The sequence below is a fragment of the Haliotis asinina genome, chromosome 5 (assembly GCF_037392515.1).
Source record: "Haliotis asinina isolate JCU_RB_2024 chromosome 5, JCU_Hal_asi_v2, whole genome shotgun sequence".
NCBI classification, from domain to species: domain Eukaryota; kingdom Metazoa; phylum Mollusca; class Gastropoda; order Lepetellida; family Haliotidae; genus Haliotis; species Haliotis asinina.
The window spans coordinates 45,554,829-45,569,157 of NC_090284.1; the positions used below are offsets into that span (position 1 = coordinate 45,554,829).

General features: G+C 42.0%; 1 protein-coding gene across 1 annotated transcript; it reads right to left on the reverse strand.

The window, feature by feature from the left end:
• Positions 1-11,170: 11,170 nt before the first annotated feature.
• LOC137283880 (uncharacterized) lies at positions 11,171-13,989 on the reverse strand. The gene is made up of 2 exons (XM_067815557.1): positions 12,392-13,989; positions 11,171-12,251 (listed from the first exon to the last, which is right to left on the reverse strand). Exons 1-2 carry the CDS (start codon positions 13,987-13,989, stop codon positions 11,171-11,173), a joined length of 2,679 nt encoding a protein of 892 aa, XP_067671658.1.
• Between the last annotated feature and the right edge of the window lie 340 nt (positions 13,990-14,329).

Consider the following 14,329-nt stretch of genomic DNA (forward strand, 5'->3'; position numbering starts at 1 on the left):
GAGTTTGAATGGTCAGTCCACAATGACATTTGTTGACGTGATCACTTTCCAATGATACTATCAGAAATGTTTCCAACTGATTCGTCATCTTACACAAGATGGAATTTTTCCAAAGCACATTGGTCCTTATTTCAAACTTTATGCACATCTAAACTACGAACCGAATGTTTCTTGGATACGGCTGATCCTATTCACATGTTTTCCGACGTTTAACTGAAATTGCTGATGAGTGCATGCCAAGGTCCTCTACAACTCCACATGTACGGAAGCCATGGTTTAACGCAGACTGCTAGAAAACGGAGGAAAAAGGCAGAGAAATATTTCCGTCATCACCCAAATGTCCACAATTTAAATAAATTTAAAATATTAAATGCGAAGGCACGCCGTACCTTCAATCAAAACAAACGGCAGAGAAACTATATTTCCAAAATAAATTCACGCATGCCAATGTCTAAGGTGTGGAACATGATTCAGAGAAAAAAAGGTAAAGGTTCAAAATCGGCTGTTCACCATCTTAAAGATGGTGATAATTTAATAACTGACACATCTAAAATTGCAAATAAAATTGGCGAAACTCTTGCCAAAAACTCATCATCAACAAATTATGTTCCTGAGTTTCAGAGGTATCAGAAACAGCAGGAAAAGGCAAAACTTAATTTTGTTTCAAATAACGATGAAGATTACAATGAAGTGCTTTCATTACATGGGCTATATACAGCTCTTGAGCAAGCTCATGACACTGCAACGGGTGATGACAACATACATTATCAGCTATTGAAACACTTGCCTGAACCATGTCTTATGGCACTTTTAGATATATTTTACCAAATACGGACGTCTGGGGAATTTCCTCTTTCTTGGCGTAATGCCATTGTAGTCCCAATACCAAAACCTGGCCGGGATCCGTCGAATTACAGGCCGATATCTCTCACTAGCTGTGTCTGTAAAGCCATGGCTGATCTTGCTGCCAAGGCAGCACTCAACAAATCTGTGACAACACTTCTTATTCAATACTCAGACTATAAAACTGCTATTGGATCTTATATCCGTGATCTGATGTAAAAGAAGTGGGACTCCCAGGTAGGTATCAATAAATTACATGCGATAAAACCTTACATTGTCAGTCCAGATTTGAAGAGTTCATCATACGACGATGTCGTATTGGCCACACAAGATATACAAATAACTACCCGTTAAAAGGTTAAAGATCCTCCCTCCGTTTTGTATCCCTTGTGATGATAGAGTCACGATCAAGCATATCTTGCTTGACTGTGTTGAATCCTCCATCACAAGGGACAAATATTTCAATGTCAAAACTGTCAAGGATCTTTTACCACGGTTAGTTGTCATTTAGTCATTGTTTTTTCAAAGCAAATTGATTCCATGGTTGAAGTTTGAATAACATATTCTATAGATAGATGTATTTTAATAATTGGTAGTTTAGATTTGTAACTAGAATGGTTAGTGACTGTATCCTCAAAGGGGAATGACGCACTGTAAAATTATTGTCCTCCTGAGAGGGTACGTAAGTCCCAAAACATTTGATGTAAATTTAAGTCTACCAGGTTTTTAATCGTAGTATTCATGTTATTTCAATCTTGGCTAACATTTCATACACTCTCCAGCGGCTGAAGGATTCATGTAAATCCAACTAGGGTCCATGCAGGTAGCAAAGGTACTGTAAATCCCTATGGTCCCTAGAGTAGATCTGTTGTTGTCAATCTATAGTCTGTGTTTCTGTTGCATTGTCCATATAGTGATATCAGTTTTATCTTTTCACGCTAGTGTAATGCTAATTGTGATATTCTAGTTGTTATACTAAGGTCCCTGGTATGGTGATCTATCTTCAGTTGTTGGAGATCTATAGCCTGTTTATATAATGTTTTGTCTAGATGATGATATTAATTTTAACTTTCCACGCTAGTTTTAATGATCACTGTGATACTCTAGTTCTTTTACTGTCCTTCGTCGACAGGTTTTTATAGTAGGCATATATTTCTTTTCAGTGTTAAATGTTCTCGTCACGATATGGCTGAAACACTGCCGACGTGACGTTAAATATTAACTTACTCACTCATTTTTTGCACTGAAATTGATACATTAAATTCTTAACATTAGGTTACATGTTTGCACAACCTGGTGGGATACCATTGTGGCGCCACCTTGCGTCACGTGCACTACTTCATTATTTATAAGTAGGTCCCAGTTTAGAATGCATATAATAGAGGAATACATCAAAGATGGACATTTGGCATCAAAGGGAAACCACACGTGGTCCCTTTCGTAAATTAAAAAATAGACAAAAGTAATCAATACTAATTACTCTTTTACAGCAGAATTTCTGGCACACAGCGGTCCGCAGTCACATACCTGTATCATGTGCCATGCTTAACACCTCCACGACGATTGGTGTTTTAAACGCTAGAATAGTATGTAGAACATCCGTTACTTATACATGGAATTGTCATTCAGGAATGTGCAATATTTAGTCTTGTAGAAAATGAAACAAAAGTCTCTGATAGGTCTCTCATGCTATATGTATCAGTAGTCTCAATACATACGTATGTTAAAGTTGGCTAGAAACATAACCAATTACATATATCATCTTTTAATCAGTTTCTCCTTTTGAAATCGCAGCATGGAATAATGGCTTCCTGAGTTACATGACATATGTAAACATCTGTAGATGCGGAAAATATACTCACTCAAAACCAAAAAAATACAATGTATACACATAAGCATTAATCAAGCACCAGCCATTTTCTTATGTAAGTACAAAAAAGTAAATGCTGTTGCTTATACTTTGATAACAATTGTACTCTGATAACATCATTAAATTTAGTTACATTGTGCTGGCAGTATGATACGTAAGTCCCAGAACTTTTGAAGTAAATTTAAACTTGCCAGGATTTTCAGACGTAAGGGATGATGGAAATGCAACTAGGGGCCACGTAGGTAGCAAAGGTACTGTAAGTCTCCCCAGTCCCTAGTCTGGTGATCTTCCTTCTGCTGTTGGTGATCAATAGCCTGTTTTTATATTGTACTGTCCTAATAGTGATAGTAGTTTCAACTTTCCACGATAGTTTCAATTCTAATTTTGATATTCTAGTTTCTTTTACTGTCCTTCGTCGACAAGTTTTTTATCATATACATATATTCCATTTCTTTTATAATATACATATATTCCATTTCAGTGTTAAATGTTCTCGTCACGATATGGTTGAAATATTGCTGATGTGACGTTCAGTATTAACTCACTCATTCAGTGACTACTTCCAGTTTGAGATGAATGGTTTCGCAAAAACATGTGAATGATACCGTGAAGTATGGTCACCTTCACAACGCCACCAATCTGATTGTCACAAAGTTCTCAAATAATAAGTGATGCAATGGTATTAAACACCACTGCCGACCATAACAGTGTAGCCAAATCTTGGAACGTATAACATTCCTTAGTATCCTCTTATTACTGACAATCGATCTCTAAGCACTGGAATCTTCTCCCATTCCTGAGTCAATTCAAGTTTGGGTAAAGCTTCAGTATATTTGTTCTGCAAATGGACGGCTCTAGAACGGTGAGGTACCCATCCACTAAGTTTGGACAAGGGAATGGTTGTAAAAATGTGGCACAACGGCAGTATCCCAAACTCCATGTTGTTACCCTTCTGTACTAAAATCCAACTTGGCAGTCCTACAAATAGGCAGCCCAAAACCACCAATCAGGCACAGATCTTAAAAGGTATCCAGGTATTGATCTTAGTGATGTGTCGGCGTCATCATACACGTCAACAGGCGCCTATAACCTGAAGAGTAAAGCAAATTTCTACAGACAACCTAACCGTACTTCATCTCATCAGGTTGCAGTTTTTCCGAAGTCTGTCCCAAACCTGATTGTGCCTATCTGCAGGGAAGGAACGTCGTGGTCTTTTTTGTAATAACAGATCCTATGAACATTAATAGCACTTTCTTCTATATTGATGTATATACAATCGCTGAAGGAAAGCGTTATTTAGCAAGGTTTAACATTTAATTCGACATGGTTTCCAAGCTTCTTCAACGTCGTAAGAAGAATGTAAAATTATTTCGCCACACCCAAAATGTTTTTTTTTATTTAAATATGTGTAAAAAAGGTAATTTAAACTTTCATACACTTGCTTGGCATATCGTCGAAAGTTAATTTTACTGTCAGTGTAATTCATGTGAAATGGACTGTCGTGGTTCCAGAAGAAACAGTTTCATACTTTGATACCCTTGCATCAAATGTTTAAGGGAGTGAGCGAGTGAGTGAATTAATATTTATGGTCGCATCGGCAATATCTCAGTCATTTCGTGACGATAACATTTAACATTTAAATGAAATAGATGCATATTTTGAAAATCTCTCAACGAAGGACAGTGAAACAACTAGAATATCACAGTTAGATTTAAAACTGGCATGGAAAGTTAAAACTAATATCACTGTCTAGACACTACAATATAAAAACAGGCAATAACAGAAGATAGATCACCATACTAGGGACTCTTGAAGTGAGTTTCGAATGTCTGCATTACGATGGCAATGAGTTCCTATGATATCTCAACGGATCTGTAGTTCGTATTCCCAGTCGCAATGTCGATGCGTGTGACGTTTTGACATAAATTGTTGACAATGCTCGAAGACATATGCAGGTGCGTTGATTTTGACATGTGTACTCTCTTTTCCGTCGAAGTTTAAAAATCAGGTTGTTTTCCTTTGTGGGAGGCAAGCAAGAAAACCTTTGTAGGAGGCAAGCACTTGGTGGTGATTACAGCTACCTACATAATAGCTAACATGACAATAACGAACTGACGTGTACACCGAATGTTTTGCATGATGTTTATATGTAGTAGTAACCTCTTATTCATTTTTTAATCGAGACTGACAGAATGAAACCACACTTTTTCTCTGGTTTTCTTAGCTTCGTAAAACCATTTCAAAGTAGCATCTGTAAAGAATATTTACCAACGTGCACATGTCTACACGTGCATGTTTGTTTTTAGTTTCTATAGTTATTTGGTAAGATGGTAAATTTTGCGAAACAAGTCTGCATTCCAGTAAACTTCTGTAGTGACAGAACAGACCATGCAGAGGCTCTCAATCGAATATATATTCTATTTCCGCAGTTTTCAACATGTCAGCCATCATTTCTCGTTACCCTAATAGTATTTCGGTTGGGAAACCCAATTCATTTGTAAATGTCACCCTCTACAATGTACATTTTCCTTTCCGAAATGGGATTGAAACAAATGCAAGGCTGGTAACAAATCTGGACATGGACTAAAACCAGGGAATTCTTTTCCTACAGCTACAGAAGGTGGGAGTATTCCGATGCCAATCACAGTAGTTGATATTGACGAGGATGGATTTATATCGAGTACTTTATGTTAATGTATATGTGCGCACTCTACAAATACTTACATTGTAGCTCACAGACGTATTAAATATACCTTTGTGTAGTTGGTGTGTTTTACATCAAGTACATAAGCACGTTGAGTTCAAATTATGTATACGACGTCTAGATCAAAGCGATAAATCATTTCTCCCTGATCCGTTTAGCTCAAACTGTCGAGTTGTTTTGCCCACAATAGAGAGTGGAGGAAATCATGGCAAAAAACAGCCTTGGATTAAATTAAATCTTCTTATGCCTTTTCTGGAGCCTTCAGATCCGGCTGTTTCTCTTTGTAAGTATTGTTGGTAACGCAATACACAATATATGTTCTGACATATTTAAATCCCCTAAACATTTCAACATATATGTAGAAAAATGTACTGTATAAGAACAACACTGATAATTGGGATAATGATAGTGACACTTCTGAACCTTCATATTGTAGTTTTATGATTTTGGTAGAAACCAGATGTCAAACGTACAGGTTGATTTTTCCTTTCGACAAACATATATTTCGTCACGGCTTACAGACGAAAGGAAGTAGTGAAACCCAACTCTTTTACGTCAAGAAACATATTCCCGAAATTTACCTTCTAGCATTTCGCAATGCAGTCAAACACGAAACTTACAAAAAAAAAATTGTATATTTCGCGATACAGAATTGTTGAAAATAATTTGGATATTTTTCATACTTTTATTCGACTTTGAAGAGTCACTTCTCATGCGCACTGACCACACATTGCGCTCACGAATCGGATTTACATGATCTGCGTGGATCGAAAGATTGCTTCTCATTTCACGAGAAGGTTTGGGAATGTGCTTAAAGGAAGAAAAGGACAAGCAAGTTTGTCCCTAATTCACAAACTTGCACGTGTTGTAAACAAGCCACCCAAAGAAGTACTTGTAACTGAAGGCATACCATCGTTTTTAGAAATTCAAATTCACGGTTTAGAAGAAAGATGAGCTTCAGATCCGAAGGACTACAACAATACAAACATATTTGCAGAGGAAAGACGTTATTTGTCTTTGCAGATGACCTTCATGTCGTACAATCTACTCGGAATTGAACTCAGGTGTGCCTATGTGATATCATACTCTAATCAATTGGATGAATGACGTTAGAGATTGGCATGTAACCACCTCAATCAACCTTTTCCTCAAAGCAGTGAAAAAATATGTATTTATGAATAGCATTTTCGGAGGACGCGTATAAACCTTGACACATTCTCATGCTTGTACAACGAACTTTGGAACCAGTCTTGTACGCCATGTGTTTATCTGTAAGTACCAACGTGATCAGATCAATGATGAATTAAATGGGTCATATTAACTTTAGTTTTACAAGTTGGGGATTTACTTATCGAGGAAATTAACGTCGGCATTGAATCTTTACGTCTTGGAGCGGCTGAAAGACTCACAGAAATCTATGTATATAGTGGAGATGCTGCTTCGTCTTGCCTTTGCATCTCCAACGCCAGCCTCGTCAGTATCAAGACCTGTGCTGCACGATTGGCATCGGGATACTCCAACCTTCTATAGTTCAATGCTGTCATCTCGAAAGCCGATCAGAGGAGACAAAATAGCAATGAAACTAAAAATTACAGGATACTCTACTGTTAGTTACGTTTTTACCCCTCAAATCAGGGTAATTTCTTTGAAGACGTGAGCATGTGTGACTGGGACAGGAATGAAGTTGACAGCGTGATTATTGTGATGAGCCGTTTGAAAGCTTTTTGCTGAAAGTGAAGGGAAATACGTCAAGATGACCGATCCAGTTCCCGCCACTGAGCACCAATGCCTATTAGGTTCGCCCTCTTCTAACATTGGGAGGAACCTATTGCGCTTACCATACTTAGTTAACAAGATGTAAAGAGGAGGCTAGAAAAGATTTTGTTCGGGTTGGTTATGTATTAATTGTCAAATTGTGACTATAAATGAGGTACATTTTCGACGTAATGACATATATCGGTCAGTGAGGAAGGTACCATTGCTGAATGTAAAGAATGCATTTCTTCGAATCTCCTGTCATATATCTGTGAATAGTATATATGTTATACATCAGTGGCAATGAAATTTTTGAATTTTGTTCTTCAATTTCTATCGTAAACAAATCTGGATATCTATTAGCGGTTAAACACATGCCTACGTGTTATATTATGTTATGATATCTTTTCTGAAAGAAAAAAAGACAATAGAAACGCGGCTGTAGGAAGCGTCCCCACCACCCGTGTGCTCTGGTGATTAATTTCTACTAAACAAGTTCAATATACATCTATGCAGTTATGTGATGCAAATCTTTCGAGTCCCATTGAAACACATGTATAAGCTTAATCAGTTCTGTTGAACGGTTTTTGAGGTGAAGTGGATAAACTTAATCCCTCATTTCACTATCATCAGACAAAAATTCCACAAAATTTGTTTCAGTTCAAATGTATCTGAATCTAAAAACAAAACAACAAAAACCAAATACACACACACATACACACACACGAAGAGACATACAAACACAGATTTATATATATATAATGCAAAAACGAAATATGAGGTGCACACCTTTGGAGTCTCTATATAAAACATGTACGCTAAATGACTTTTGTATAGTTATGTTTTAGAGAAGTGGATGAAGTACACCCCTTGTTGTATGGGACAAATAGGATGAACAGAACCAAATTCAACTAAATTCAAACATCTGTAGAAGTGACTTAATTACATAATTAATATATTGGATGAACAATGTATTATTCATCAAAATGTACATAAGTTAAATGTCTCTAAACTAACAAAAGAAAAACAAAACAAAGCAAATAAACGAAAAAAAAATAAATACAGAAACAAAATATCAGATGCACACCATTAGAGTCCCAAGAGTGAGTGAGTGAGTTAAAATTTAACGTCACATCGACAATATTTCAGCCATATCGTAACGAGAACATTTAACATTGGGAAGAAGTCTATGCACATTATACAAACCTGCCAACGATGGACAGTAAAAATAGTAGAATTCCACAGATATATACATAAAACTAGTATGAAAAACTAAAACGTTGTAATGAAAGAAGACAATACAATGTAACCTTGCCCAGCCTTTTGTGACCGAAGTGGTATTGTAAAACAAACATTATTGTTGATTAACAGAAAACTGTTCTGTTATCACATCTGGTTTATACAGCCATACGGAGTTGTCTCCTTAAGAAGATGACAAGAGAAGAATGCATGGTACACAACCACCAACATGAACCATTATGGTTAACACCCCATGGCCTTATACGTCTTCTCAGTCACGTACTTGGCATTCCTTGTGTTTTCAACTGAAGTATGTTATTTCTAATGTAGGTGTATTGTTATATAGGCTTGGTTGGATCAGTCGGAAAATAATATTATTTTATGACCCACCATATGTTATATAAAATGACATTGCTGTAATATTTGTATACTGTTCACAAGACCGGAAGAGCAAACGATGTGTCTGTTTCTTTTCAAGGGAAGCGTTATGTTTTCTGTTCGTAATTATGAACGACTTTGCCCGGTGATTCTGACAAAAAGATTCCAACATTTGATTCCGGATCATGTGTGTATCTTTAACGCATTATCCTGCGGCTTTAGTGTCATCCATCAAGACCTCATCAGGTCATACCGTAGGATAAATCTTTTATACTGACGTATGACTGTTTTCCAAAGAACACAGGTTGTGTTGATGTTATCCATTCAGCAAGTCATGTCGCAGTATGAATGTGAACAAATGAACTTGCAGACCGGTTCCTCCGCAGTGATTTGTACACACAGATGGATTTAACCATTCCGAATTCGATGTTTGCGTTAGTACTGAGTGAAGGTTGTGCGCCACAAGTTTGTTATCAACCAAGCTGTGGCTATAAAATATGCTATTGACATATTGTGGAGAATGTTTAGCAAGGCAGAAAATGAATTGGTTAGAATGTGTTTATGACATAAGAATGAAAAGAACAAAGCTAAAATGTGAAACATCCGTAGCAATCCTGTCAGTCAGCGAACGTAGAAAGCAAACACAGCACTGACAGTTATATCTGTTGCACGCATGCAATGGGATTTACTTATTGTCAGCGTGCTATGTGTAACGAATTTCTTAAAATCTTCAAATAATAAAGAATTATGTCAAGAAATAATCTTTATGGTAACGAAAATACTATACAATAAGAAATGCTTATTCATTACGGAGCCGAGTTGTGAGGTTCTGTATTACTATTGCCTATGGTTCTTGAGATATTTGTGAATTCTGAAGAGAGGGATACGCCCTTCTCGAGGTCTGCAGTAAAAGGCTTATGTGGAATAATTTAATCATGATTATCCACAAACCTATCTGCTTTATATATCCAGTTCAGTAGTATGTGACTTATAAAATTATAGTTAGAATGTCCTTGAAATTTGGCATTTGGTCTGAACACCATACGCAGCCTTAAACGACTTGGCTTAAGCCAATGTGTACTTAGTATTCGGTACACTATCTAAAAGCAATTCTTTAATCCATGCAAATCGTCAGTATTTCGCAAATCACATAGTTATTATCTGAAAATATAAAAATACAATACTCTCCATTACATAGGATATATTTGATACGTCGATTAGAGACATGTCACACTTTAAAACATTAGTTTACATCAAAACATGTTCTTTGATTACTCTTGAATTTTAAGAATGCATACTAGGCTTATATATCTGTATTACATGTTCAGTTTTAAAGATACTGTTTAAAGTCTTAAATTACCTTAATTCACGACCGCCATATGGCTGGCACATTGCTAAGTCAGACGAAAAACCAAATTCACGAATTGCATTCCTATGTCATTAAGTCATTATGTAGCATCTATGATAGAATGCGAATGTACCTGCCAAATAACGTCCATAGGGTTATGTTAATGAGAAAAACTGAACTTTTCGCTCATGTGCAAATAGTCGTATCTAAACTCCGTTACTATGAATTATATATTATTAATACTGCAAGTCCAGAAAGTATGTCGTAATTTCCTGAAACTATTTCTTTCATGGCATGAATCGTCGGGTGACATATGCCTCATACTCATCCAAACATTATCTATTAAGCTTGTGTGTGATAAAATATAACATTTTTGATTAAATGTCATTTTTTATACTTACCTGGTAGAAAGCCAACAATGCCCACGTGAGTGGCGCTTACTCGATTTCTCTCATAACACAGTCTACAAAAAGTAGAGACGCGAGGTCAACATACGGGCGGTAGGTCACCCAGGTCACGAGATGACCTGGACACGTCATTCCCTTACCCAGCGAGGCAGACAACAAAACCCTCAGGAGGGGAGGCTGGGCGGGAACTCCCGACTGTTGGCTTTCTACCAGGTAAGTATAAAAAAATGACATTTAATCAAAAATGTTATATTTTTTACATACTTATCAGGTAAGAAAGCCAACAATGCCCAGAATGGCACAGAGGCGGAGGGATGAGAGCGTGGACGCGAGACCTCGCCCGTGCGTCTCTACGTAAAGAGGAACCAAGAAACCCTGAGGAGAGCGATCCACCGGCATCCGCCTCCGCACTATAGGGCGGGTAGGACACCAACCGCTGTCCGGACATCTCCGATAAGGAGGAGGGATCGGCCGACAACCCCGGAAGGGAAACCCAACACGAGAAAAGACAGCTCAACACTGAAGGAGTGGAGAGAAGCAACAGAAAAGTTTATTTGAGGCAAAAAGGGTGTGTAGCTGAGGTCCCCAGCTTGGCACCATACGAGAGGCGGGGGAGTGTAGGCCACCTAAAGAGGAGCAGCCCCGCGCCGAATTAAAGGGTAAGGATCCCCCGTTCTTTGCTGGGCAAAGACCTGGGGTCCTAGCCTTGAAATGCCCGCCAGATCCTCGTTGGAGAGGGTTCGTAAATAGTGGTTGGCGAACACCAAGCCAGACTTCCAGAAGCAGCCCGCCATGATGTCCGCCACCGCAATGTTGCGGTGATAAGCCATGGTGGCCGAGACGGCCCTGATCTCGTGTGGGTTGGTTCGAGTCGGAAGAGGTCTGTCCTGGCCTTTGTAGGCCTCTATGATGGTCGACCGAAGGTATACCCCAAGAGCTCTCCGATCAATCTCCCTTTTGCTCCTCTGGGAGTGAGGGAGGAAGAGCCTCCGCCGCCCCTGCCTAAGGGAGCGGGTACGGTCGGTATACACTCGGAGAGCCCTGACAGGGCAGAGAGAGAGTGCTCCCTCCTCCGTCGGGTCTACCAACGGCCCTAAGGAAGGGATGTGGAAGGTACGTCCCAGTTCGTCTGCCTGTTGGTTCTTGCAAACGAAGTCGGGGGCGAGGCCCAAGGACGCCGATCCTCCATCCGTGGCCTCAAATCTCAGGAGATCCGCCTGAAGAGCGTGAAGCTCCGATATTCGGGCCGCCGAGGCCATGGCCACTAGAAAGGTGGTCTTCACCGTGACGCGGAGGAGGGGAGCCTCTTCCAGAGGCTCATAAAAATCTGACTTGAGGTGGTCAAGGACCACTGCCAGATCCCACTCAGGAGCCCTCGGCTTGTGCCGACCCTCCGCCTGTCGGAAAGACTTGATGAGCTCCCTCAGTACAGAAATGTCCAGTCCCGGCGACCTCTTCCTTATAACGGACATGATGGCCGCCAGATTGGTGTTAATGGAGGAGGCCTTGAGCCCTCGAACATTGCGCAAGTGAACCAGATAATCAGCTATCTGGGGAAGAGTGGCAGAACCGGCCTCCACGCCGTTGTCTTCACAGAAGGAGGAAAAGGAACCCCACTGGAAGTCGTAGAGCTTCTGCGTGGTTTTCCTCTGTGAGGAAGCCAAGGCCGAGGCTACTCGCTTGGAGTATCCACCGTTCCTGAGCCCCCTTTGAATACAAGCCAAACGTGCAGATCGAATACCTGAGGGTTTTCGTGAACACGGCCGTTTGGCTTGCTTATGAGAAGGTCCCTGCGGTGAGGGATCTGAACGGGATCCTGCAGACAGAGTCTGTGAAGGGGAACGAACCAGGGCCGGGCAGGCCACATGGGAGCCACCAGAAGCAGTCTGATGGACTTGGTGGTCTGAAGCTTGGCCACTACCTGTGCTAGAACCGCTGGGGGAGGGAAGGCATAAGCGTCCATCCCTTCCCACTCTAACGACAGTGCATCGACGGCCCAGGCCGCTGGGTCCGGCACGGCGGATACATAGATCGGGAGCTGGCAGTTCAGCCTGGTGGCAAACAGATCCAACATGGGCCTGCCGAACTGGAGACAGAGGGACTGAAACGTCCGCGGGTTCAGTTGCCACTCTGTCGAAGGAGGTGCGTCCGGCCGGGAGAGAACATCTGCCAGGACGTTCTTGGCTCCTGGAATGTGAACTGCACGGATGCTCAGGCAGAGCCTGTCTACCAGTTCGAACAGGCGGAGGGTCAGGTCTAGGAGAGGAGTGGCTCTGGTGGAGCCTTGACGGTTGATCGTCCAGGCTGCGACTGAGCTGTCCGTGTGGACCAGTAAGGTCTGGTGCCTGAGGGGAACGGACCAATGGAGGATGGCAAGTCGTACGGCGTCCAACTCCAGCACATTGATGTGCCGGTCCTGCTGGGTTGCCGACCAGGTACCTGCCGTCTGGTCCGACCCCAAGTGAGCGCCCCATCCTTGGGTGGAGGCGTCCACGAAAAGGTGACTGGTAGGGAGAGGTGTCCTTAGGGGAACTCCTTTGAGGACGTTGTCGTCCACTTGCCACCAGGTGAGGAAGTGTCTGAGGTGAGGTGGGAGACTTATTGGGTGAAGACAGTGGGTCTCCCTGACGTGCTCGTTGAGGAACACCTGAAGAGGTCGGAGCATCAGCCTCCCCCTTATGGTTAGGTCCTGGGCTGACGTCAGGAGGCCCAATATCCGCTGCCACTGCCTGAGGGACAGGGGCTCTGATAGTGCCCGAGTCATCAGGGGCGCTAGCCTGGTCATCCGCTCCTTGGGTACAAAAGCCTTGAAGGCTACTGTATCCAGTATGGCACCTAGGTATTGGAGAGAGGTGGTTGGTACCAGGTCCGACTTCTCCAGGTTCACTAGCCACCCTAGGCGTCGAAGGAGGTGGATGACGAGGTCCCGTTGCGCCTCGAGAATGGAGGGCGAAGGGTTGTGAGCGAACCCATCGTCCAGGTACATAAGGAATTGGACCTGGAGTTCGTGGAGGAACTGGACGATGGGTTGGGTCACACGAGTGAACAGCCATGGGGCAGAGGAAATCCCGAACGGGAGGACATTCCACTGAAAGTGCCTGCCCCCCAGGACGAAACGGAGGTACCTGCGATCCGCCAAGTGAATGGAGATGTGCAGGTACGCATCCTGGAGGTCGAGGGACACCACGTAGTCCGAGGGCTCCAGTAACCGCATGGCTGATGGAACAGTCAAGAGTCGAAAATATGGCGGCTGTTCGAGGTAGGAGGAGTTGAACTCCTTCAAGTCGTGAATCAGCCGCCATTTCCCCGAGTTGCGTTTGGGCCTGACAAAAACGGGGGAATAGAACCCGGGAGTCAGATCCTGGAGGGGGAATTCCTGAACTGTCCCCTTGGAGACTAGAGACTCCACCTGCTCTGAGGTGAGTTGGAACCTGACCGAGTCCATCGGACGTTCCACCGGAGAGCAGGTTAGAGGGGGCGGAGAGGAGATCGGGATGCGGAAGCCACGCTCCAGGATCCGACACACGAATGGGTCTAGTCCTAGCGGAAGGATTGACGGGCACCAAGAGTCACTTCTTCTTGGACGTCCACTTGCCCTTGTTCCGCTTCCGCGGAGTGCCCTTGCTGGGGGTTTGGAATCCCTGGTTAGCCTGGCTGGGCTGGTTGGACTGGTTCGTGGGTCCTCGGCCACGACCTCCGAACCGAAAGTCCACCTTCCCTGTCCGCTTCCTAGGAGTGGATTGGTCTGCTGGAGGACCTCCCTGACGCTTGCGGGGGGTGGAGCC